Source organism: Periophthalmus magnuspinnatus, chromosome 6, assembly GCF_009829125.3.
Source record: "Periophthalmus magnuspinnatus isolate fPerMag1 chromosome 6, fPerMag1.2.pri, whole genome shotgun sequence".
Lineage (NCBI taxonomy): Eukaryota > Metazoa > Chordata > Actinopteri > Gobiiformes > Gobiidae > Periophthalmus > Periophthalmus magnuspinnatus.
Window position 1 is genome coordinate 3,799,952 of NC_047131.1, and position 24,297 is coordinate 3,824,248.

Consider the following 24,297-nt stretch of genomic DNA (forward strand, 5'->3'; position numbering starts at 1 on the left):
GGGGGTGAGGAGGGTTAAGTGTCTTGCCCAAGGACACAACCACAGGATTCATCTGTGAGAGCTGGAATCACACCGCCAACCAAATCAGTGAATCTGACACTCTACCAACTGAGCTACTTAGTTTTAGTAGTTGTAGAATTTCAGGATCATTAAAATAATGATTAACACTTAGCAATATTTTCTGAATTTATTTATACCGTTTTTATATATTTTGGTTTGACTTTTGTCATCTGGAGTATTACACTGACCATAAGACAAACATAAGCACTTCTCATACCACTGGCAACAAAACAAATGTTTGGCTAGCCCCATCTAGTGATCCCAGGAAATATTCAATAAAAATACAATGAGGAAATAAACTGAGTTAAAAAATACTGAAAAAAAATCCTAGCTACATTGGGACACGTTTTATATTCTGATAAAGGCATTAGCAAACCGCCCTCTTTGAAAATGAACTGCCAGTTACTGATAGAGTTAGTTCTACATATTCCCAAGACAAGCGTCACAAATGCACCATGACCGAGACCAATGAGTGTGTGGACAGGCCAGGGGCTCTGAGGCCGAGAATATAACGCCATAAAAGCATGAAGGATACAGGAGGATGTTACCACGAATCAATGATAAACATACATCATAATAACAAGACCACATAACAGGACAGAGCAGGATTTAAATCACTGAGCTCATGTTTTTGTTTTATATTTTCTTGTTTATTTCACATTTGATTTTAATGTACTATATTTGAGTTTCTTTGGCTCTTTCTAGTAAATGGATAGATATGTATAGTGCTATTTACGTTTAATGCATGCACACATCATTTTAGAGTGAAAGTGCATGTAGCTTCGTTTTCGGCTGGCCTGGGAACGCCTCAGGGTCGAACTGGAGGAGCTGGAGGAAGTGTCTGGGGTGAGGGAAGTCAGTGAGTTTCTGCTCAGATGGCTGCCCCCGCAACCCCGCCCCAGATAAACTGAAGAAAATGGATGGATCGGTGGTTGTAACTGTGTAAAAGCTGCACTAACGCCTCTTAAAAGTTAGAATTATTCAGGCAAAAAACCCCAAAACAAAACAAAAATACTTTAAAATGGCAAGTTCACAGGTATAAAACACAAACAACAAATGACCAAAGTTGGCTTAGATAATGAGTCATGCAATTAGACAGCATTTCCAAGGCTATAATACACACACACAAAACCATAGAGCTCCTCACACCGATTGCCAATAGTCATTTTACCTCCATTAAAGGTGCTGTATGATTTTCACTGTATTATAAACATGTGAAAAACAGAACTACTTTGTTTTGAACTGCAGTGGTCCAAACATATTCATCATTTTCCTAATGCATCCCTAGAATCCTAATTAGTTCATTCTTCATTTGTCAGGGACCATGCACAAGTGCATTCATCTCACAACAGATGAACTGTACCATATTTAGCCACTGCTACTTTCCAGCTATAGTTATTTACCACAATCACTTTATAAACTTTCAGAGTCCAGAGTGGAGTTTTGCCATCACGCAAATGGTAAAAACAACTAGCATGCTAACAGCGCAGCACCCTTACGTTACAAATGCTTTATACACTGCCTGGCCATTTTCACACATGGATTGTCCACCACAGAGTCCAGACCTTAACCCCATTGAGAATCTTTGGGATGTGCTGGAGAAGCTTTGTGCAGCGTCAGACTCGACCATCATCAATGCAACATCTGAGTGAAAAGTTAATACAACACTGGATGGAAATTGAAACAATACCACAGCGAATGTGTGCTGTAATCAAAGCTAAAGGCAGAACAACCAAAATTTAGAGTGTGTGACCTTTTTTGGTGGTGACTTTTTTTTTGGCCAGCCAGTGTATTTAGATGCAGATAGCACACATCAGTCTCATTTTGACCCTAAGAGCTCCTTTTACAAAATATCTGTACTGGAGTAAAACTTTTACTTTAATAAATAACAATCTGGTACAGCCGCTTTAAACATTATAAACCTATATAATGTTGTGATATTATCTGAAATGCAGCAATTCCATTAAGATCCTCCAGAGCCGATATTAACTCCATTTTAAGCGAGTGAGTTTATATCCAAAGAGAATGAGCCCCACAGTTAAAATAAGCACTGCTGTTACTAAAGTGTGAAACACATTTAGTGTGACATGTTTGACATTTAACAAAGTGTTAAAGCGGCAGAAAAACAAAGAAGCGAGCGGCTCTAAACATAAACTAACGAGTCACCGTAATTGTGTGAAGTGGGAACAATGTGCTATTTGATTATCTATTAAGCACTGGGGTTTATTCTGCGCTCGGTTTCATTAGCACAATCATTTGTAGTCATTTACGCATTTACCGAGTGTGTGATAACAACAATTCCAGACAGATCAAGACACAAATGTCCAGGGTAAAAGTATTCAAATGCAGTTTAACACAGGGAGAGAACATTTGTGAAATACTGATATTCGGCAGCAGGAAAAGATAGAGGGAGAAAACCATGAGGAGGTCAGAGAGTCTCATTTCATCTACATTTAGCTATGCCTTTTACTGTTACACTTGTATCCTGATGTACTAATGCTTAAGTTAATAATGATGAATTCTGATAAAAAGCACAGAATTCACATAGAAAACAAAAGAACACATTGCTGCTTGGACTCAAGGACAACACTCTGAGTTCCTGTGGTCCTGCCTGTAACAATCCCTCATATTTATGTATTTAATTTAGTGTTTGTCCTTTATATTTTACTTTTATGCCATCTGGTATTGAGACCCGCGGAACAAACTATTTTAAATAAAGTTCTGCCTGACCCTAATTAGTCGCACACTCAGTCATCAGCGCTCTGCCACAGCCACGTTTTCAAGATCCCCAGTAAGATAAAAAATGTACTAAAATGTATATATAATAAACAACTTTTGACATCTTTATTAATATATATTTAGAATAAGAAAAAAGAGCCCTAGATGAGCAGTTAGCCCCTCGTGGATGTCGGTTCACGAGGTTTGTGTACTTTTATTTTGTATAAATTAAGTTTCATGTAATGCATTGTAAGAATTTCATTATAAATATGTATTTTATTGCATTTCCTTTCGTGACAGTTCTCCCAGGTTGTAAAGAGAAGAATAAATCCTGCTTTGTCTACCTCGCGCTCGTATGAAATCCTTAATGAAGATAACGCTGTGTTGACCAGGAGATCTTCCCTCCCTCACCCCCCCCCCCACCCCCACCCACACACACCCCACACACACACACACAGGTCATGTTTGCTACACTGCAGCTTTACCTGTGCGAGACTCAATAAATCCTTCTGACATTTGAGATTCATGGTTGTCTTTGACTCTTACACCTGAAACAAACATCCTTACGCTTCTTAACATATCGTCACATTTGTCGTTTGCGTTATTTGACCATAGTACGGCGCCACGGAAACCATCGCAGAAGTACCAGGCTGCAGGATTTTAGCTTTTTGTTTATATTTTGTGTTGGGGACACGAGAAGGACATGCAAACTTCTCAGGAAAAAAACAAAAAATAACTCAAAACACAGAAAAGGAGCCCTCTTGCTGTTATCATTATTATAAATTGTTTTCTTCAAATAAAGTCATATTTTTGTCTGAATGCTTAACGAACTTGGCTGTCAATCAAAACACAAACTTGCAGTGCAGAGAATTTAATATTTGAATCAATTTTCCATAATATTCTAATTTGCGCGGTGCAGCATCAATATTTCAAGCAAAGTAATTCCAGTTATTTTGCTGGAAATTCTTACCGAGAAGGAATTTCATTTGCTTTCTCATATCGTATCTAACGTGTGCAAAATGTGCAAATTAACGGATTAAGCCACAGGTCCGTCCTTCAAAAGCTCGGCAACTTTTCAAACGACTTTTTCAAACAACCACGATGAAAGACTCCAAGATGGCACCCAGAAATGCCCGTTAGAAAAAAAAAAGAAAAAGCTTTACAACCCGAATTCATAGCGTCATAGCGTCCATTTTATCTCCTCTGCGCGGCACGGACAAACCCAAATGGAGACGCTGTTGAAGTGTATGGGAGCAGTGTTGTGTGGGGAACAGATGGAGTGAAGGGCACTTAAGGAGGACTGCTGCAGATGCACACGCACAAACACAGGACACAAACACAGGACACAGTCTCCTCATGGGGCGGGGGAAAGAAACAAGGAGAACACCACCCAATGTTTGTGTGTATTTGTTTGTTTTGCTGCAATGAGGGTCTTGTACGACCTGCTTAATCTGAAAATATCTGTAAATTATTGGTGGATTTCCGATTTTAGAATGTGATGATGTCACACTGTCAGACGAGGGCCAAATATCCAAAAGGTAAATTGACACATATTGAACCTGGTCATTTCTATTATTGACAAGACAGCATTTTAACGATATTCATTTTAGCTCCTCCATCTGTATTAAATATTATTGGCCTATAGAATGTTGTTATGTCATATAAACTGTATATATACATGGGCATAGCCAACCTGCTAGCCGCCTTGTTCCACATAGGAAGTGATCATAGGCGTGCTTCTGGCTCCACTGACTCGATTCACTGTCTTGAAAAACTGCCACCTCTCTTTCCGTAACATTTTGGTCTTAAAAGTGTTTGTGTTAACCCACTCTACATGATCTTGGTTTCTTTATTTCACTATTTTGTCTGTAAATCAAGATATGAACATTAATAACAGACAAATCAGGTTCCTTTTTTCCGTGAGATCACTCCCGCTAGCGCTAGCAACAGGTTTGATTGAGAGCTGATACTCACAGTCACCAAAGTCCAAATATGGAACTTCAAATTCGCCCCCGCTTCATTTGGCTGGAACTGAACGCTACAAGTGACGTCACACTCCCTTAGTCCACTTCGTTATACAGTCTATGGGGATGAGACAGTTAGTTTTTTCTATGGATGACATGGATTATCCAAAAGATAAATGCACAAATGTTGAACCTGATCATTTATTGCAGGAGTGTCCAAACTATGGCCCAGGGGCAAGTTTTGACCAAGTTTTGTTAGCCCTCAGGCTTCTTGCTGAAATGGCCCAGATGCTGATAGGTAGTACTTTAACAGCAAATGTAAGTATTTCTACCCCTATAACCTCAACAACATCTTATTGCATTGTGATAAACCTTATTAAAGATGCAGCGGCTCTATCAAAACTATGTAAAAGACATCCATCTGAACGACGTTGTATCGCCCATTGGTCTGTGGCCCTCCGCTTGGAATATGTTTGGACACCCTTGATTTACTGACTAGACCCAAGATCTCTGTGTATTAAAGAAAAAAGAAAAAACTCAGCTCAAGAATCTCATCCAGGACCTTCATAGTGTGAGGACGGGAGTGGAGACGGATTGGAATACCAGGTGCAGTAACGGGGTAACAGTGCTTGTAGCGCATACTGCTGTTGTGTCCTTGGGCAAGACACTTCACTCACATTTAGCTAAGAAAATTTCACTATATACATTTTACAGAAAAGTCCTTTAGCTAATGGACCTAAATCTACGCAACCAACAAACCCAAGGCACAAGGAAAACATGCAAACTCCACCTCAAGAATCCCACCCAGGACCTTCTGATGCGAGGACGAGAGTGCTAGCCTCAGCACCACCGCCTCCTGAACGCAGTACTCAGTTTGCTCTTTCTGTTTTGTATTCCAGTCCTTCTGTGAGAGTGCAGCGGCTCAGGACACAGACACAAAAACAATCAATGATCTGTCACTGGGGACTTCACCTCCAGTTTGACCCCATCACCTTCAGCCAAAACAACAGCAGCCTCTAAAGGGTTAAGCTGCACTTCTATATTGTCCCCACAGGGAAATTTGTCCTCTGCATTTGACCCATCCTTCAGTGTAGCTTTGAGATGCCTACAAGGATACTGACCCTATCCATGACATGTGTATTGGAAAGCAGAAAGTAAAAGTACAAAAGAAAAAATTGCTGTCAACTTTGCATTTACTAAAAGGGTCAGTGTGTTACTTTCTCACCTGCACTTCAGAGTAAGGACATATGTTTTTCAAAGCTTTTCACTGTGATAAAAACAGCCAAAATGAAAGCAAAGAAACAAACAAACATTTATCTCAGTCTATTTTTGGCTAAAACTTTAAATACTGTGGCCCATTATATGTTTTAAGTGTATAACTGATAGTTTTGGACTGTTGTTGCGATGTACTGCATAACTTTGTATTAACAGTAATGATAATTTAGATTTACTATTATTATTAATGACATCATGTTGCACCATATCTCCAAAGCAACTTCACTGTCAATAGCAACAAAAGTTTATATCTGATGAAAGTTATATTAGAAAGTTCAGTTTGATCTAGTTGCCAAGCTCCGAAGTTTATATGTCTCTTTAATTATAAACTTATTATCTTGTGTATACTATTATTATCTTGTATTATCTTCGAGTATAAATTGAATTATAATAACTTTTTAAAATGTATCATTCTAGGTTTGTACTAGTCCCTGATCGATATATCGGTTGGGGCACTATATCGGTTGGGCGGATTCACTTCAGTAGTAGCCTAGACTTTAAAGAGTGTTACGTAAAAATACTTAATTGTCCTTAAAATGTGACTGTTAGGAAGAAGAATACCATATTTTCCGGACCAGACATCGAATTTTTTTTCATAGTTTGTCCAGAGGTGCGACTTATACTCCAGAGCAACGTATATTCCGGAAAATACAGTAACTGTATCTAACTATAAATAAGCAGTAAATGTACCTAAATAAGCACAACTTAAAAGACTAGAACGTGACCAAATTCTTATAATCACCTTTTAACTATTTATGATCACATTATTAAATATATCAGCAGTTATATCGGCACCTCCAAAGTTCTTTATATATCGGGATAGGAAAAAAATCCATATTGGTTAGGCCCTGGTTTGTACAATTATTTTTGTAGAGCTTTAGTTAACTACAGTAGCTCCATTGGCAGAGTGTTTGTCCACTGAGCTGAAGGTTGGCAGTTCAAATCCTGCTCTCGACATAAACATCATTGGTTGAACGGTCAAAATTAGCGACCCACAGGTTGGCGGTGTGATTCCAGGTCCCACAGATGAATACTGTACTGTGTGTGTGAATGGGTGAGTAGTTCCTTGATGCTTTGATTGCCTTGAAGGTGGAAAAGCTCTGTATATAAATGTGACTATTATCATTTAAAGAAATTAAAAGGAGGCGTGGCAGAATCTCTTAAAATCTTTCATTATCTGTGATGTGACCATGTATCTGATCCCGATTCCAACTGCACAGGAATTTATACAAAAATAACTATATATAGTTCACTCCCAAACCTTCAGCTATCTCACATCACATCCTTTCTTTTCTGCTGCTGTGCATATAAAGCCTTATTATTTAAATGAAATAATTAGTAGACTATTACACTCTTCAGTGCACTAAGACAACATGGACCGATTAATCGACTTAACAACTACAGCCCTAATATTTTGACCTGAATAATGACGATTATCGATTAACCAAATCCTATCAACAAGCCCATGGTTGCTAGGCCTCTCCTCCTCCTCTCCTCAATCCTCTGCCTCAGGAGTTTGAGTCTGCTTATCAGGATCAAACCAAAGACACACACAGTACCTCCGGACAGACACACCGCTTCCTTAATAACATTCAAAGGGAGAGAGCACCAGTCCGCTACCTTTCATGGATTAGCCGCTAATCTCAGCTAGCGAGCGGCACCACGAGCACTTTGGGGACGAGACGGAGAGAAGAGAAGAAAGAGCAAGGAGAGATGACCTTCAGAACCAAGGGCAAAAAGGCCAGAGAAAAGATGAGCTGTATCCCGGTTTAAAAGGGGCCTTGGAAAAAAGAGCAGGTATGTGTAGAGTTTTAGAGCTAGAAGCAGCTTGGATAATACTGGGGGAATATGATGTTTGACTGGCTAAAAGGGATGAACACAAACATAACCGGGACTGTCCAAGGTGTTCATGAAAAATTGGGACCGTTGCCATAGCGATTGGCAATTTAAAACAAAATATGCTTTACTCTAAATGGTGAAAATCTACAAAATGTAAAAATATTTGGCAGATGTGATGTTGGATAAGTCAAACTGAGCAGACAAAACGGGACCTAAACCAAACTCTCTATGGGTTTCAGAGTGATGAAAAACTGGGGCCGTTGCCATAGCAATTAACAATAAAAAACCCATCTTTGGAATGGTGCAAAGTCTTCAAAATGTCGCCTATAAACAGGAAGCTGAAACCCATAAATAGAAGGTTTTGAAGAGAATGGCTTTAAGTAATGATACCCATCCAGCAGAAAGTAAGAAAAACTACATCTACAAACCAAACTAGTCAAAACTCCTGAAGACGACTGAAGATACTTCTATTGTATTTTTTACAATATCTCATAAACAAGTTCACACAGGTCAGAACTGGCACGTCCTTGTCTGCATCATACTGGGATTTGACCCATCAACTGCTGTCTCTGTGGTGGGTCTGCGGTGTGTCTGCGGTGGGTGTGCGGTGGGTCTGCGGTGGGTGTGCGGTGGGTCTGCGGTGGGTGTGTCTGTGGTGGGTGTGTCTGTGGTGGGTGTGTCTGCGGTGGGTGTGTCTGCGGTGGGTGTGTCTGCGGTGTGTCTGCGGTGGGTCTGCGTTGGGTCTGCGGTGGGTCTGCGGTGTGTCTGCGGTGGGTGTGCAGTGGGTGTGTGGTGGGTCTGCGGTGGGTGTGCGGTGGGTCTGCGGTGTGTGTGCAGTGGGTGTGGCTGTGTAAGTGTCTGAGCCTTCACCCAAGTCTTGTACCAAGTTGCTCGTTCAGTCCTGGCTCCTATCGTCTCTTGTAATCCTGCTTCAGTGCAGAACTCTGAGGCAGAAAATGAACTACAGTGAACAGGATAATCCTCTTTACCAGCAGCACCAAGTCCAACCCAGCACAATATAGAACACAGCCGTCAGTGGTGCTGCTAGACAACGTCAAGTCAAAGCCATGTTCTGAACAGCTCATGTCATTTAGTATTCAGAAGAAACTGTAGACGTCTGCAAACGCTACTTTTAAGACATTTTGAGACATTCTAACCTGTATTTTAGAGAAATTGATTTATTTTTTATATATGTGATGTGTTTCAGACATATATTCATACATACATACAATATATGTTAATAGTTTCTGTAGTTTTGTATCCATGAGTTTTCAAATGATAAAAAAAGAATTGTCAAAAGACCTCAAAATGGCACCTAAAACCCATGAATAGGACACCAGGAAAGGCAGCTGCCAAAGAGTAGAAGTAAATAAACAATATACACTACATCTAAATAATACAAGATTTATAACATTTTTCTGTGCAGTTTTTATTTGTATTTTTTATTATGTTTCTTTTTTTTTTAAATTATTCTTAGTAACAATCTTTATTTTCATCTTGACTTTCTATTTCCACTGTATTGTGTATTACCATGACATCACAATCTTCTTTAAATCTTCTTCAATCTTCTTCTTTATTATTTCAATAAGAGGCTAAAATGGAGAAATAAAACCTAAAGCATATAAAGAAAAAGATTTTAATCATGACTTGCTTAATTTAGTCAAAATTTTGAAAATGTTCTTATTTTGAATACATTTACCTTTTTATAGTGCTTTAATTGAATATAAAATTGCAAAGCTAAAATGTAGTTAAAGCAATATTGAAGACAGTTATCCCATTGTGCCTTTGTGTTTTTCCTTGGCTGGATCTATACCATAGCCTTATTTCTGCTGATAGAGCGATTATTTAATTGGTGGAGGCTATTGAAGACTATAGAGGATCATATACATCACAGGAGCACAGCGTCGATGGAGAGCGGTAGTATTCTCCAAAAGCAGCTGTGATATTTCTTCACCAGAGGAATCCCACTGAGGGTATAAGCAGATGTCCAACGGTTATTAAGAAGAACGAGGCTGGATAGAAGCTGGAACTGTGGAGACCAGGATTTAGCTGTACTAAAAGTGATTATATAAATAAATAAACATAAAATTAAACATATAAATTAAATCCCAATCAAAACAAAGGATTAAGAAAGGGATGTTGCGCATTCTTGTTGTCAATACTGTTCTTAATAAATCTATTGTTGAATTTGATGACATGCACTTTCGTATCGCACAAAACACACAAGATACACAACATGTACCTACACAGAGCTGCTGCAACAAGTGTATTTCTCTACTGTTCTCTACTATTATTTCCCAAATTCCAATCAAAAAATGTTCGTAAATACATTTTTGGAGGATTGATACAGAGTGTGCCAGATCGTCATGTCCTTCTCCAGTTTTCTTATGAGTGTATCCTCCGTGATCCCGTTTCTTAGACCCACCGTGCACCTCAGCCTCTGACCCAGCTTCCTACTACCAGCTCCTCCAAACAGCATTCATATCCTCCTGTTTGCAATAAACTCTGTTAACCCTGTACCCTGAGTCTGTATCTTTGATCCCCCATTCATTACAACAATCACTCCATTTCATATTAATTGGCAATTTACAACCAAAGCCTTAGAGATGTTACATGTGTACACACATTAACATACAGGGTGGATTCATTCTTCTCTGCATTGCATTACTATCTTTGTTAAATAAATGTGCACTAAATACTAATAAAAGGCCCACAACCTGCTTATTTCCATAGACATTATATATATTTAATAGAGACAAGCTTAGGGTACCACCACGTTTCAGGTCAGATGTTTTAATGTGATTAAACAACTACAAATTAATTACTGCATTTAGATACGTTTAATACCATACTGTGGAACATTCTAGGAAAAGCATTCACATCTCCATGGTGGTAGACGCCCCACTGGAAAAGTTCATTATGCATTCCTGGTAGTGTTAATATTTCACTAACTTCGCTCGTCTTTCCCTTGTTTGTGAGATCCAGCAGCTCATGTGGCAGATTATAACTGCAGTGAAAAAGCCATTACATGACCCGTCAGCATGGGCCTGGTGTAATCACAGTAAATGGACTTTTATAAGTGAACGCGAGGCTGCGTATTCACCAGTGCGACTTAAGGAGGCCGATTTAATAGGACAAAGCGTAAAATATTGCGACACATTTTTAATCCACGGGGTTTTGGAGGTATTAATCTCTACTGGGAATCTGAAGAAAGACAAATGAGTGGAACAATATGACTCGCCTGCAGCGTAAAAGATTAAAGGGCGTTGTGAGCGCAGGAGCGGGGAGATAGAACATAATACATGTACTGTACTGTGGCTTAATGTTATTATGGCGACTGGATACTGCCATGTGGGATTTAAAGATTGATTTCAAATGTGCACAAAATGGCTTATTTCAGTGTGTCCTGCGTGTTACGGATTTATTTTGTCGTTTCATAACCTTGCAATTTGATGTTTTTCCAAAATTGTGACAAGTATTGCAATTGCAGTTAGATTTACGTTTAAAAAGTGTGTTCTGTTCAGAGTGCACCTGGAGTAAATAACTCCAGGAGCAGTGACATTTGAGACTGAAACATAAACTGATAAATGAACACAAGAATCCCATGCATTTCAGAACATGTCTGTAAGGGTCTAAACTACATGCACATTTTATATACAAAAACAGGATATCTTGTTCTTTGCAGAGGACTGTCTATTATCTAAATAACTGCCACCTTTGTGATTTGAAAATTGCCCCAACTTGAATTGCAATTTTGCTTTGATTGTGATATACTGTGCAGCAGGTCATTGTAAAACGATTCAGAAAATGTTACTTTTCCCCAGTATTGATTCTTATTCAGACAAGTATCTAGTTTCTATACAAGTTTCAGCATCAATATCTGCGTAACGTTTTTGAAACAACCTGTAAGGTATTTTTTAGCAGTGCAGCACTACACCAACGTGGTATCTTGATTTACTAATGCCAAGGTAACACATGCCAACAATGAATATGCAATATGTGGGGGATCACCAAGATGTCATGGAGACCAGCAGGGGCTTACAAGGACATGTGGACAATATACGAAGACCACATCTCCTTATCTCCCTCTCACTACAGAATGTGTAACCCCCCACTCTGAGAGGGTTATAAAACATTCACCTTGTTTGACTTTGCTTAAAGTTTCACACACCCCCCCCCCCCCCCCCCCACACACACACACACACACACACATTGGGAGACCCTATAAAGCGGTCAACATGCACATCTCAGGACTCTCTTCTGTCCTTTCCGTAGAGTTCGTTGCGTCATTGTTCACTTTACCTGTGTGGAACTCATTAAACCTTCTGACTTCATGTTTCAGTCTCTTGGTCTTCTTTGACACTCACACCAGAAACGAACATTATTACAAACCCTAAACATGAATGCCTTGGATCTATGCATCTCTGCTGAATATTAAAATTCCAATCTTAAAGACTAGGACCACCAGATTAATTGCAATCAAGGGACCAAGTCGTTGTTTTGCAAGTTTCAAGTAAGTCTCAAGACTGGCCTCAAGACTGGCCTCAAGTCTGACTCAAGTCCGAGTCGTGTCCAAGTCCAAGTCCTCTATTTCAAACTTCAAGTCACTTCAAGCCCAATCAAATATAGCTTGCATTTTTGTAATTTAAATGCTTTTTAAATAAAATTACACTACTTAAAAAAGTTATGCAACAAATATAGATGTAACAATATTCGAATCTCACAGTACAGTGCTTACGGTGATATCTTGGAGAGGTGCACAAAATTAACAGAATTAAGATTTAAAAGTGAGTAACTTGTCTTACTATGTCCGACTGAAATGGAGCAAAGAATCATGGTAGCTCCCGCTGTTTTCACTGTTGCTGCATTAAAACGATGTATTTAAGCAACGGAGCTTGAAATCCAATTTATTGTGACGGCCCCCAATATTTTTGTAAGACATTTGACGATAAGATATCACAGTAATTCAGTGACTGTTACATCTCGAGAAGCATCAAGTCATCTCGTGTCACAAGGCTCAAGTCCAAGTCGAGTCATGAGTCTACGCCCATTTTTATCAAGTCTGAAGTCATCAAAATGGTGACTCAAGTCTGACTCGCGCCTCTGCAATCAAATCAAAAACGCTTTGAACTAGTGTAGTCAAAAGTATCGAAAATCAGATACTAACTGAAACTATAAAAACTAGATACTCGCGTGAACAGGTATCGATACTAAAAAAAGTAGACCACACAGACTAGTATACACACATGGATCACGATGGAACCTACTTGGACCACTGATATAAGGCCACATGGGAATACTACCATTTGACGTTTGAAAATTGCATTCTATTGTCTAAATAAAGAGTGTTTTTGGTTATCACCGTGGTTTTAAAATCAGTATTGAGCGTCGACTGAGTTTTAAATTTTAGTATTGCGACAACGCTACTTTGAACAGGATCCAACTAAAACATAAATCTCAAATCTTATCATAAATAGATATTTTTCCCCAACCCGTTCAGCCCTTTTAAAGACCGCATGGCTCTAACCTAAAATATCTTTCCCTCAATGTCATATTCTTCTACCTCTCTCCCTACCATCTGTAACTCCGGCGTATATTTTGGTGCTTCTGACAGAGGAAGCAGCTAGCAGCTCTATAGGGGGCTGAGATGGAGCGGGGAATAGCAATCCTCACACGGAGCTCGTTGTGTTGCCATGTCTTACAGCTATAATTCACCCTCCAATAACTCCACAGGATAACTCTGCTCACCGCTGTGTACGTTTGCATTGGCGCTAATGGCTTTTTTAATTACAGCCGTGCAGGGATGAGGCGGGAGCAGATGTGGGGGGTGGTGGGGGGGGTACACTGCATCGCGGTTCACAACATGCGCACAACCGGAGAGGCAAGAAAATGTGTCAGTCTGCAATAAATAACATACAGAGAGATGGAAGGATGTGATTGGAGCATTGTGTAGATATAAAGGGGAGGGTAGAGCAGCCAAAAATGTGCTCAAGAGTACCACTACTTCAAAGTAATGTTACTCAAGTAGAAGTACAATGTTGTGGTCCAAGAACTTAGGAAACTACTACTGAACTAAGACATCGGTTTGAGAATTTGAAGTTAACTGGAAGGACAAAATCCAAGTTGAATCCAAAACTACACAAAGGTAACACTCTATAAAAACAGGTACAGCGCCTTTGTACCTGTTAGCAGTGGCCCAAAGTTATTCCTCACTTACCTCATGCCAGGGGTCTCCAACCTTTTTCCTCCGGTGAGCTACCTTTACAAAACCAAAATGCCAGAAGCTACAAATTTTAGAGGTCGCAAGAAATTGAGCACAGGCTATATAAGGCCACGGCAAGACTTAAATGGGATACAGTTAGATGCCTATAAAACATAAGCCATTATCCATTTATTAGTGCAAAAAGTCAGGCATGACATTTACAATGGTAATTCATCAAATTTTATTTATTCAGCATAATACATATAATTCAGAAATGCCTTGGCGAGGTCCTTAGAAAAGGCTGGAGAGCTACAGGTTGGACACTCCTGCCTTATGCATTCTGAATATTGTAATTATTCACTGCATTGAGTTTATAAGAGCTTTTCACAACTCTCACAGACCAGAGTGGAGTCTTGTCATCACTGTAAAACAACTAGCATGCTAACACTGATTCTCGGTCAGTAATCTCAGTCTTTAAAATTAGATGCAAACTGAACAAAGTGGACATATTTTGACCTCAAGTTTTATTAAGGCTAATTAAGGTGTAGTTATTATAAAATGGTGCTAAAAGCCAGTCATATCCATAGACTGCATATATAAATGGACATAGCTAACCTGCTAGCCACCACGTTCCAAATAGGAAGTGATCATGGGCACGATTCCCGCTCCAGTTCACTTAAGACTGGATGATATTGATATTGTGTCTGTAAATTACGATATGATCATTAATAACAGACAAATCAGCCGCCTACTTTCCCTGATGTCACTCCTGCTAACGTTAGCAACAGGTTTGATTGACAGCGTTGCTAAGGGCCCACTTCATGCAAAACCAGTAGTGCGGGCTGGAAGGGGCGTTACCTTCAACATACTCGCTCCGGATTTGCTCTTTGGTTGCTATGACACTCATGGTTGGAAATCCTAATATGGAACTTGGCTCTAACTTTACCCCTATAACGGCTAACCTCCTTTAGCTTCATAGAGCCAAACGCTATGGGTGATGTCACACTCCCTTAGTCCATGTCTTTATACAGGCTATGATCATATCTGAAGGAGTGGTGCACTACTACTTCTACTAAAACTAACACTACAACTAAAAGTTTCAGAAAAAAGCATAAAATAAAGTTAACATTGCTATCTTTAATTGTTTTGCTTCCCTTGTCTCTGGAGAGCAGGATGTGAGGCGAGACGCTGATTCACTCTCTGTCTAGACTCCCAATTTGGGCAATCTCACCACATTCATCATGATACAATCTGACTGAGGAATAAACAAGTTAAAGCAGCTTTTTCGGAAGGAACGAGGGAGAAAGACTTTGTGGAAGACGTTATGAGAAATACTAATTGCCGACTGAACAATGCTGCTCTTCCAAGACACAAAGTGAAGTCGTATAAATGAACTGTGACAGGCTTTCTATTGTAATTCAGGCCTTATACCAGACTTACTTCACTCATTTTGTAAATATTATGAAGCTGTGTGTCAATCAAACACTAATTTATTTCCTAGACTTTATCACTTGGAAGTAAAGTAGAATTTCCTCTAGGAAGAGTGATGGGAGCAATCAAAAATCAAATAAATATAGACCTTATGTATTTATGTTAGGTCACTTTTCTAATATTTTATGTAAATTTAAAGCAAGTTACTTTAAAGGCACGTTATGTAACTTTTCTGGTAGAGGGTCCGCCACCTGCTTGTCTCTATGGCGTTAAACTTTAACTTTCTTAGTGAGCGTGGGCTTGCCTTTCCACAGATCTGACCTATAACTTATATACGTATAACTTTGATTTTATTTATTTGTGCCTTATGTCACTATGTGCTGCACTTTGGAAACAGCTTTTGATTGTAAAATGTGCTGTAAAAATAAAGTGGATTGATAACTTGGCCTGGCCTCACCTGCTCGTCTCCATGGAGATTGGTCATTTCAAAGCCATACTATGGAGTATTCCAGGCAAAACAATAAAACGAGGTTTGACCCTCCAATAGAAAAGTTACACAGTGTACCTTTAACGTATAAAATATTTTAATTGGAGATTCTCCCAAAGTTTAAGAACATATTTGGAAAAGCAGCATCTCAGACAAGATGTATTACCATTATATTACGCACTAGATCTGAAAAGTGAGATTTTGAGGGCTCTAGGTCGATTGCAAGCAGTCAGGGAGCAAAGAGGAGGGAGTTTTGGGGATTGAAGGAACTTTTTTCTCTCTTTCTTTGAACCAGACTTTATGATTTAATCAGGAACAAATGGATTGTGGCTGAGCTCACAGCTCCTCAGGTTTAGACCATCACAGACTCATGGATTCACACAGCACGTCCTCACTCTCTTCACACAGAGATCGGATGGTTATCTTAACTTATATTAAAGTTTTAAAAACAAAAGTTTTAAAAATAATAGTATGGATTTTATCTGGACAACAGCCAGGAGGATGGTTTATGTAGCAATGTCTCAGTTCAGAATCAGATATATTGTATAAACAGCTCTCAAGGTCAAAACAACTCAGCTGCATCCTGTCTGCATTTTTTAAATTAGAAAGTATTTTATTGTCCGACAATCAGGAAGTGTGTGTTGCATGCTAGTTGTTGTTAACTTTACTGTCACGGCATAACTCTGCACAGATCTCTGAAAGTTATGAAAAGTGCCTATAAACTAAGTGTGGTGAATAATTAGGAGGCTCTGAATGCATGAGGTAAAGAGGAATAACAAACTGTTCAAAATAAATTAGCTGTTTCTCATGTTTCTAAGATACAGTGCCTTTAAATGAGATCCAGTTAAATGATGAGAATGTTTAGATTAGCTCAAGCTATTTAAAGATGTGTTTTGTGACTTTTCTTGCCGTCCACCTGCTTGTCTCCAGGGGGATGGCATTGCTTCACTTGTAGTGTTAAACGTGTCTATCTTGCATTTATTCAATTTCAGGTGTTTCTATTGCTGATGACAATACCTTGCAAAACAGGCATTGCTACTGTGAGCAGGCTCGCTTTTCCACAGATCTCACCTGTAACTTGACCTGGGGCACCATCTGCTTGTTTTCATGGACATTTTGAGTTTAATGCCATACTGCAAACATTACAGCCAAAACAATAACATCTCCATGGAGACAGTCTGGTGGTGATCCTCGACCAGAAAAATGACCAAAAAAATGTTTTAAGTTACCATTAAATCCTGTTTTCTTCTTAACTGCACAACTATCACTAGTTCTACTACTACCACTATTAGTACTACTGCTGTTGCTATTTCTGCTACTAAGTACTAACTATTAACTACACCAACGACTGTAAACATTATTATAGAAGTGCATTCCCTTAATTTTTAATATTGCAAAGTATATATAACAGTTGTTTTTGAGTATATTCAGACTATATTCAGAAGTGCAGTGGAGGAACAGACTCCAAACAATTCAAGCAGGATTAATCAGTGAGAAATATGCTCGGTAATGTGCACAATGTAAACAGCCCCGACAGCCGCAGCTCCTCTGATAGAGCTGAGAGCGCGCTATCGACCGGAGCAGGGGTGCGTTTTAATCACCGCAAATCACACTGACAGCCATCTCAAATAATGCATATTAACCAACCCACCCATGAGGAACTGTGTGGAGACTGCAGCCAACTCATTCTGCGACAGCGCTAAGACCAATGCTAAACAAGGCCTGTAGTTGTCAAGTTGTGATAAACAGGTTTAAACTCAACTCATTTAGATTTGCACATTGTACGCAGTGTGACTTCTGATACGGGACTGGTGGTAGAGCAGGTTGATAGCTACTTCAGTCCCCTCACTCAAAAAGCATACTGTTGTGTCCTTGAGCAGGACAAAAACACTTGATTGCATCAATAATTAGCCAAAGCAAAAGACACATTCAATTCTGTCTACTGGACAAGTTTTAGAGTGAAGACGTTTCGCTGCTCATCCAAGTGGCTTTTTCAGCTCTGATCAGATTACTGATGAACACTGCCATGTTAGCTAGGTCTATTGAACCACATTAAGTGTGAAGTGTGCCTGAGTCATATTTACATAATCGTTCAGACCCCTAATGAGTGCTCTCACACCTATTAGCATTCTGGCTATCACGCTGTTTTCCTCTCCTCTCAAAACATTTTTGTTATTTGGCTAAGATCTGAACCTCATTATCTTCAAGAGAGTGGTTAGTGTCTTTGAGATGGAGATGTACAGCAGACTGGGTTCCTGAGCTGCTCTCTCGATGGTGCTGGTACATTCTCTTATGGAGTGACTGTTTAGTTTCTCCAGTGTAACGCTCAGTGCAGTCTGCACTACACTGAATGGAGTAGACCACGTTTGTTTATGGCTCGGGGTTTTATCCTTTGAAACAGTTTCTGTCTTAAAGTGTTTGTGGGTTTGAAATAGACTGGAATTCCACGCTGTCAGAAAAGCCTCTGAACCTTTTCAGACATAACAACTGTGTAGGGAATAGTTACACCTTGCTGTTGTCCTGTTTTTTTAGCTCTCTTAGATCTATTAAAGGCCAATTTTTACATTTGCATTTTGTAAATGTACATTTTGTACAATATTGATTTAATGAAATAAATGTAGTAAATGTTTTATCTACCAACAAATGAGAGAAATACGAGTGGTGACAAATATGTCGAGATTCCCTGTTACATTTTTTAACCCTATATGTATGACTGATAATTGCAACTAAGTACAGAACAGCGGGAGGAGATAGGGGAAAGGTGAAAACTACAATTTTCTGAGCACTCAACCCTCAAATGAACACAGGATTACTCAAACATACATGTATCAAAATACAACTGTGAGGAAGTTACTGATAAAGTGTTACAATATAGTTAAAAGCTTTTGATTTTGTATATGTGCCCTTTAAACGTGTGCATATTTCCCTGTGAGATAAGCTAGAGCCTCTCACCTGTGCAGGAGTAGTCGTCGATGCGGATGTAGCCGGTGTGGCAGATGCACATGAAGGAGCCGGGTGTGTTCACACACATGGTGTTCTCTCTGCAGTAGTGTTTACCCTCTGCACACTCGTCGATATCTGCAGACAGCACAGGAGGAAGACAACAGTGAGGTCAGATATGGATGGGGAATGATTTAGGGCTTTGGGTTTGAGCTCAGTTTAGTTGCAGGTTCAGAAGGACAGGTCAGAGTATTTTTGGAGGATATCCACAAAATGTTTGATTGAATAAACATTGTCAACCAATTTAAAATGCAGCAGCCAGGCCTTTCCTATCTGCAAGATGCTATAATATCATATCAGCCAAACAGCGCACTCCGCTCTCAAAATGCTGGTGGTTCCTGGAGTGAGTAAAAGCACAGTAGGAGGGAGCGCTTTCACTTACCAAGCTCCTGTGTTATAGAATCAGCTTCTGCCCATGTTAGAGGCCCCACAGTCTCTACATTTAAGACCAGGCTTAAAACGTTCCTCTTTGAATTAGCTTATGGTCAGGCTAGTTAGGAGCAGAAATAAAACCCACAGTTTTAGTTAAGCAGCCTTAGGAGCAGCTTTGGGGGAAGTATGGTAACCTGAGCACTGTCCTCCTACCTTCCCTGTCAACAACATTCACTATTCAGTTCATCTGGAATTAGTTCATTGCTATTCACATATTGTTCCTTGTCCCACTCAGGAATTGTTTCAGTTGCCCTCCCACTGACCGCCCGGTGATGGCTGGACCCTAAATCTCCTACTGTGCCCTGACACTGATCCTGTTCCATGAACCTGGACCCTCCCTTCCCTCACCTGGCTGAATGATCCAATACTTGGCTAGGATGATCCCTACCCTACTGTGGTACGCCTCCCTCTGTCCCTTAGTTGAGTGGCTCTGTCCCTACAGGCTTGAACTCTATCTATAAATGGAGGCACATTAGTCCTGGACACATTTGCAGCTGCCCTTCCATGGAAGTGAATCTCTCCTTCACTGTGGTTCTCCTCAAAGTTTCTCTTTTTCCTATTGTTTTTTTTGTTTTTAGTTTTTTTTTTGTTTTTCCTTGCCGAGAAGGAGAGTCTAAGGACAGGGGACGTTCTGCAACAGGTCTCCATTGGTTAAATCAATTACTGTTGTGATTTGGCCTTCATGAAATTAAATAGAATTGAGTTGAACTGAATAAAAAGTTACAAAATAAGCAAAAAATTCTAAATAATACATTACATTGCACTGTACCAAAGACACCTCCAGCATGTTCCTTGTTGACTTTTTGGACAAGACTGGGACTAAACCAGAATAGGACCAAACCAGAACCAGCCCTCTAAGATTTAACAGGTAAAAAATCAGAAAGCAAGAGCCTAAATAAACAACTAGTAATACGCAAATATCAATTAACATTTTGAAATTTATAACCACATTTGCATTAGTAAATATGGCCCAAGCAAAACAAAAAATATACTATAAATAATTATCCACAAGTGCATTTTCCTGACGTTTATTTAAATTCATGCCACGAAATTCACAGCAATGTTTAAAAACTTTTGGTTAACACTTCCTAACTCCTTCTCGAAGCTTATAAAAGTGAAGCCTGTTTCTTTTGACCTCTGAAGCTGCGGCTCTGTCCCAGTCCAGGATCTTACAGCAGAGGAACAGCCATTTGTCTTCATCAGGCTGTGACACAGGCTAAAATACTGAGAGTACAGAGAGGGCGGAGTTTTCAACACTACATCTACAATCTATTACAAGTTAAACAGAAAAGAGGAGTCTCATCACAGAAAAGGTGAGAATAATGGGTGTTTATGTAGTAGCAGCTCCGCAGTTTCCATGGCGATACGTTTGACTCCGTGTAACCTTGATGTCATAACTTTTCACAAACTCTGTAGCGTGTCTGAGAAAAGTAAATGTTTTATAAGCTTTAGCACAATATACCGGTATGTAGGTGGTACGATGTACGGCAGCGGCAAAGGGCAGTGTAACAGTTATTCACTTGTTTGGTACCTGGACACTAAAGAGTTCCCACGTCACAGATACAGAGCCAGGAAAGTGCGTGACAAAACTATAGTTATTACTGAAGTACATTATGTAACAATAACATGTAACCCCAACAATGTCATTATATTCTACTGTAGTTGATGGTGTATTATTATTGTGTAGTGTTCACCATGTAAATGAAGGTCAAATCTGTTAAAAGTTACTGTGACTATTATTCTACATTCTTGTCTTTATCATCTGTGGTGCCTGTCCTTTTCATGGTTTCAGGAGTCTCTCAATTCAGTGGTTAAAAGTCCTCAAAATGGCACCCATAACTGAAAATGTCTTGTGTCAGAATGCAAGAATATGGTTTTATATATGGTTTTATACTGTCTCTGAGGGAAATAACATTATAAACTACTATATATTTATGCACATACATATATCTATGAACTGTATATTTGTATATATTCAAAGTTTTTAAGGACTACTTTTATTACTATTAATTGTTTTATACGGAGCTTAATAGTGGTGGTTCCAAAAGTAAATTTCCCTTTCATTTTTATCATAGACTTTCCAAAAAAAAAAAAAAAATAAATAAATAAGTTTGAAAGCTCAGGGTTAATCATCTACGTGTCACCTAAAATTTTATGTAAGATCTGCTTCTGAAACTTTACGAACTGAAGTTATTAAAGCTTTTTGCTGAATCTTGCGTTTTAAACGGCCTTTTTGGACTTAAAACGTCCGTGTTATGGAAAAATAATTAGCACGTAGCTTGTTAGCCCCTACGATGCCTTTGAACGCTTAATATTTGAATTTTTGTAATGTCCATGGGAAAAATGAATGGAAAATTTACCTCTGGAGCCGGCGCGGGACAGTTGAGCTCCATTGCACCGTGATGCCGAAGCGAGTTCCTAGTTTGAGAATTCTGTTCACCGACTACGGCGATAAAACTTGTTCTGATTCTGATGATATCACTCAATACCTCACTGGAATCTAACTTTATCTCTCGTACTATAATTTGTGAAAGTTCCTGGCAGCCCGCACACTTCCCCACATAAATAAGAGCTGAGTCACTGAACCGTACTGAGCTGTGCGTCTGACAGTTTATTTGGGAGGCTGCTTAATAACGCAGGCTTTAGGAATGTAATGTATCAAATGTGTGTGTGTGTGTTTTGCTGTTCACGTCTCGTTCTCTGTCTCTCAAATTGGGTTCCATATTAACCGTTACCACAGCAACGGCTATTCCCGGCTCTTTAAAAACACCATCAAACTCAGCCAGGGTAAACAAAATAATCCTGATAATGTGACGCAACCGAATGCAATTGAAAATAATAGGGACGAAGAACAGACCGGGACGGGTAATGAACGGAGAGAGGAGGTCAAATGCAGGCGATTTCTGAGTGACAAGTACCAATTTATGAAACGCTCGCAGCAGTTGGACCATTTAGTTTGTATTTCATTTTTCCCTTTGCTGAAAGAGGGTCTAAGGACAGCGGAAGTTGGCTGGTAAAGTGAATTGAGGTAACTGTTGTTGTGATATTGGCCCCGGCAATGAATGTTGCGTCTAGACGTTCACGAGCTTTTAAAGAAAATAGCAACTTATTTTGAACATTGATGGGCAAAAAAGAGTAATAAAGATATGTAGCTTTTCTGGTGGAGTGTGGACACCTGCTTGTTTCCATCTCCGTGAACACATTTGAATGACATACTGTGGAACATTCCAGGTAAAGTCGTAATATCTCCACAATTCCAGAAAAAGTTACACATTTAATATTACACTTCCACAGTTATAGAATATCTTTACCACAGGTGTATCTTTTGAAAGGCCCATATTACTCTATTTTCTGATCTCTGTCCTAATGTTTCCTCGTCACAAACAGACCTGGAGTTGTGTTTGTTTCATTCACATGTTTAACACACCTATCCAGCATATTTAGGCTGAGTTCGTCTCTTAAACAGAAAACACTCTGTTCCACCTTGTGATGTCATCATGTGGTAACACAGGAAGTGCTCCACTGTGTTTTTAAACTCTATAAACCTTCACTAGAATCATCTGGATGATTTCAGACCTGGAATTGCCAATCTATACTAAACTAAAGGTAAAAAGTTAGTTGTTAACTTGAAAAATCACTTCATGACATCACAAGGTAGAACTGAGCATTTTGAGATTTTGAGATGTAGACAGATTAATATAAAGGCAAGGCAAGTTTATTTACATAGCACAGTTGGTACACAAAGTAATTCAAAGTGCTTTACAGAATAAGAAAGACCTTAAAAATCACAATTTAACAAATCAAAACATAAATAGCCATCATAAAATGAACATTAAAGGAGAAGAGAAGAGTGCTTTCAGTCGTATGCACAGCTAAGAACTGTTTTGAGCCTGGATTTAAAATGATCAAAGTAGAGGCCTGTCTCATATCTTCAGGAAGACTGTTCCAGGTTTTAGCTGCATAAAACTGAAACACTGATTCCCTATGTTCTGTCCTGGTTTAGTCCTGGTTTAGTCCTGATTTAGTCCTGGTTTAGTCCTCCTCATGTGAGATGGTTCATGTGGCTCTAACATGTGGGAGATGTTCTTTGGTGCTGGTCCATGGAGAGACTTGTTCACACAGAGCTGCTTTAAAGTCTATTCTCTGAGCCACAGGAGCCAGAGACCTGAGCACAGGACACATGTGTGAAGTACTTCCTGGTTCTAGTCAGGACCTGAGCAGCAGCATTCTGGATGTACTGCAGCTGTCTTAAGGCTCGTTTGGAAAGGGTTACTCAAACATGCGTGAATGAAACAGAAAACAACTCCAGAAATGTTTTTGAGGAGGTGACAACATGGTTTAAAGCTCACTAAAAACTATGCTGTGTAACATAGGACCTTTAATGCACATTTTTAGATGTATCCATGTTTGTTACTGCCATCCTTAAAGAGTAAACAACAACACTAATAATTTGCCTCCAGTAGTTGAGAAAGTGACTGATTTTGATACTAAGAGAAAGGCTTGATAAAGACTGCTGGGCATTCAACAGATGTAAAAAATCATTCAGCCTTTTATAGAAAAATAGAATGTAATTTTCATCACTGACTAATAGTTGTTTCTAATATCTTTAAAAGTCTTATCCTAGTTGTATTCTAGAAAGGTCCAACTAGTACTTTTGGACAACTCTAATGACTATATAAAGCCCTGTAGATGCAGTTTGAAAACAATTAAACACGATAATACAACAATACACAATAGCTTGCAGTTTCATTTCAAGCCTTGTTCCTCTGGATATCTGTGGTCAAATCCTGTCCCTATCTGAGCGACAGCCCCACGAGTCCTTGACATTACCAATTCATTACTCGTGCTCTGCATTCATCCGCGGTACAAGTGCAGAGCAGCGTTCACCT

At 39.3% G+C, this 24,297-nt stretch overlaps 1 protein-coding gene across 1 annotated transcript in view; it reads right to left on the reverse strand.

Annotated features, from left to right (window-relative positions):
• The window catches only part of nell2a (neural EGFL like 2a), a 164,713-nt gene that overhangs the window by 63,733 nt on the left and 76,683 nt on the right, over positions 1-24,297 (reverse strand). The window contains exon 13 of the mRNA XM_033968522.2: positions 18,929-19,054. Coding sequence (XP_033824413.1) covers positions 18,929-19,054 — 126 coding nt within the window. The remainder of the gene's footprint in view (positions 1-18,928; positions 19,055-24,297) is intronic.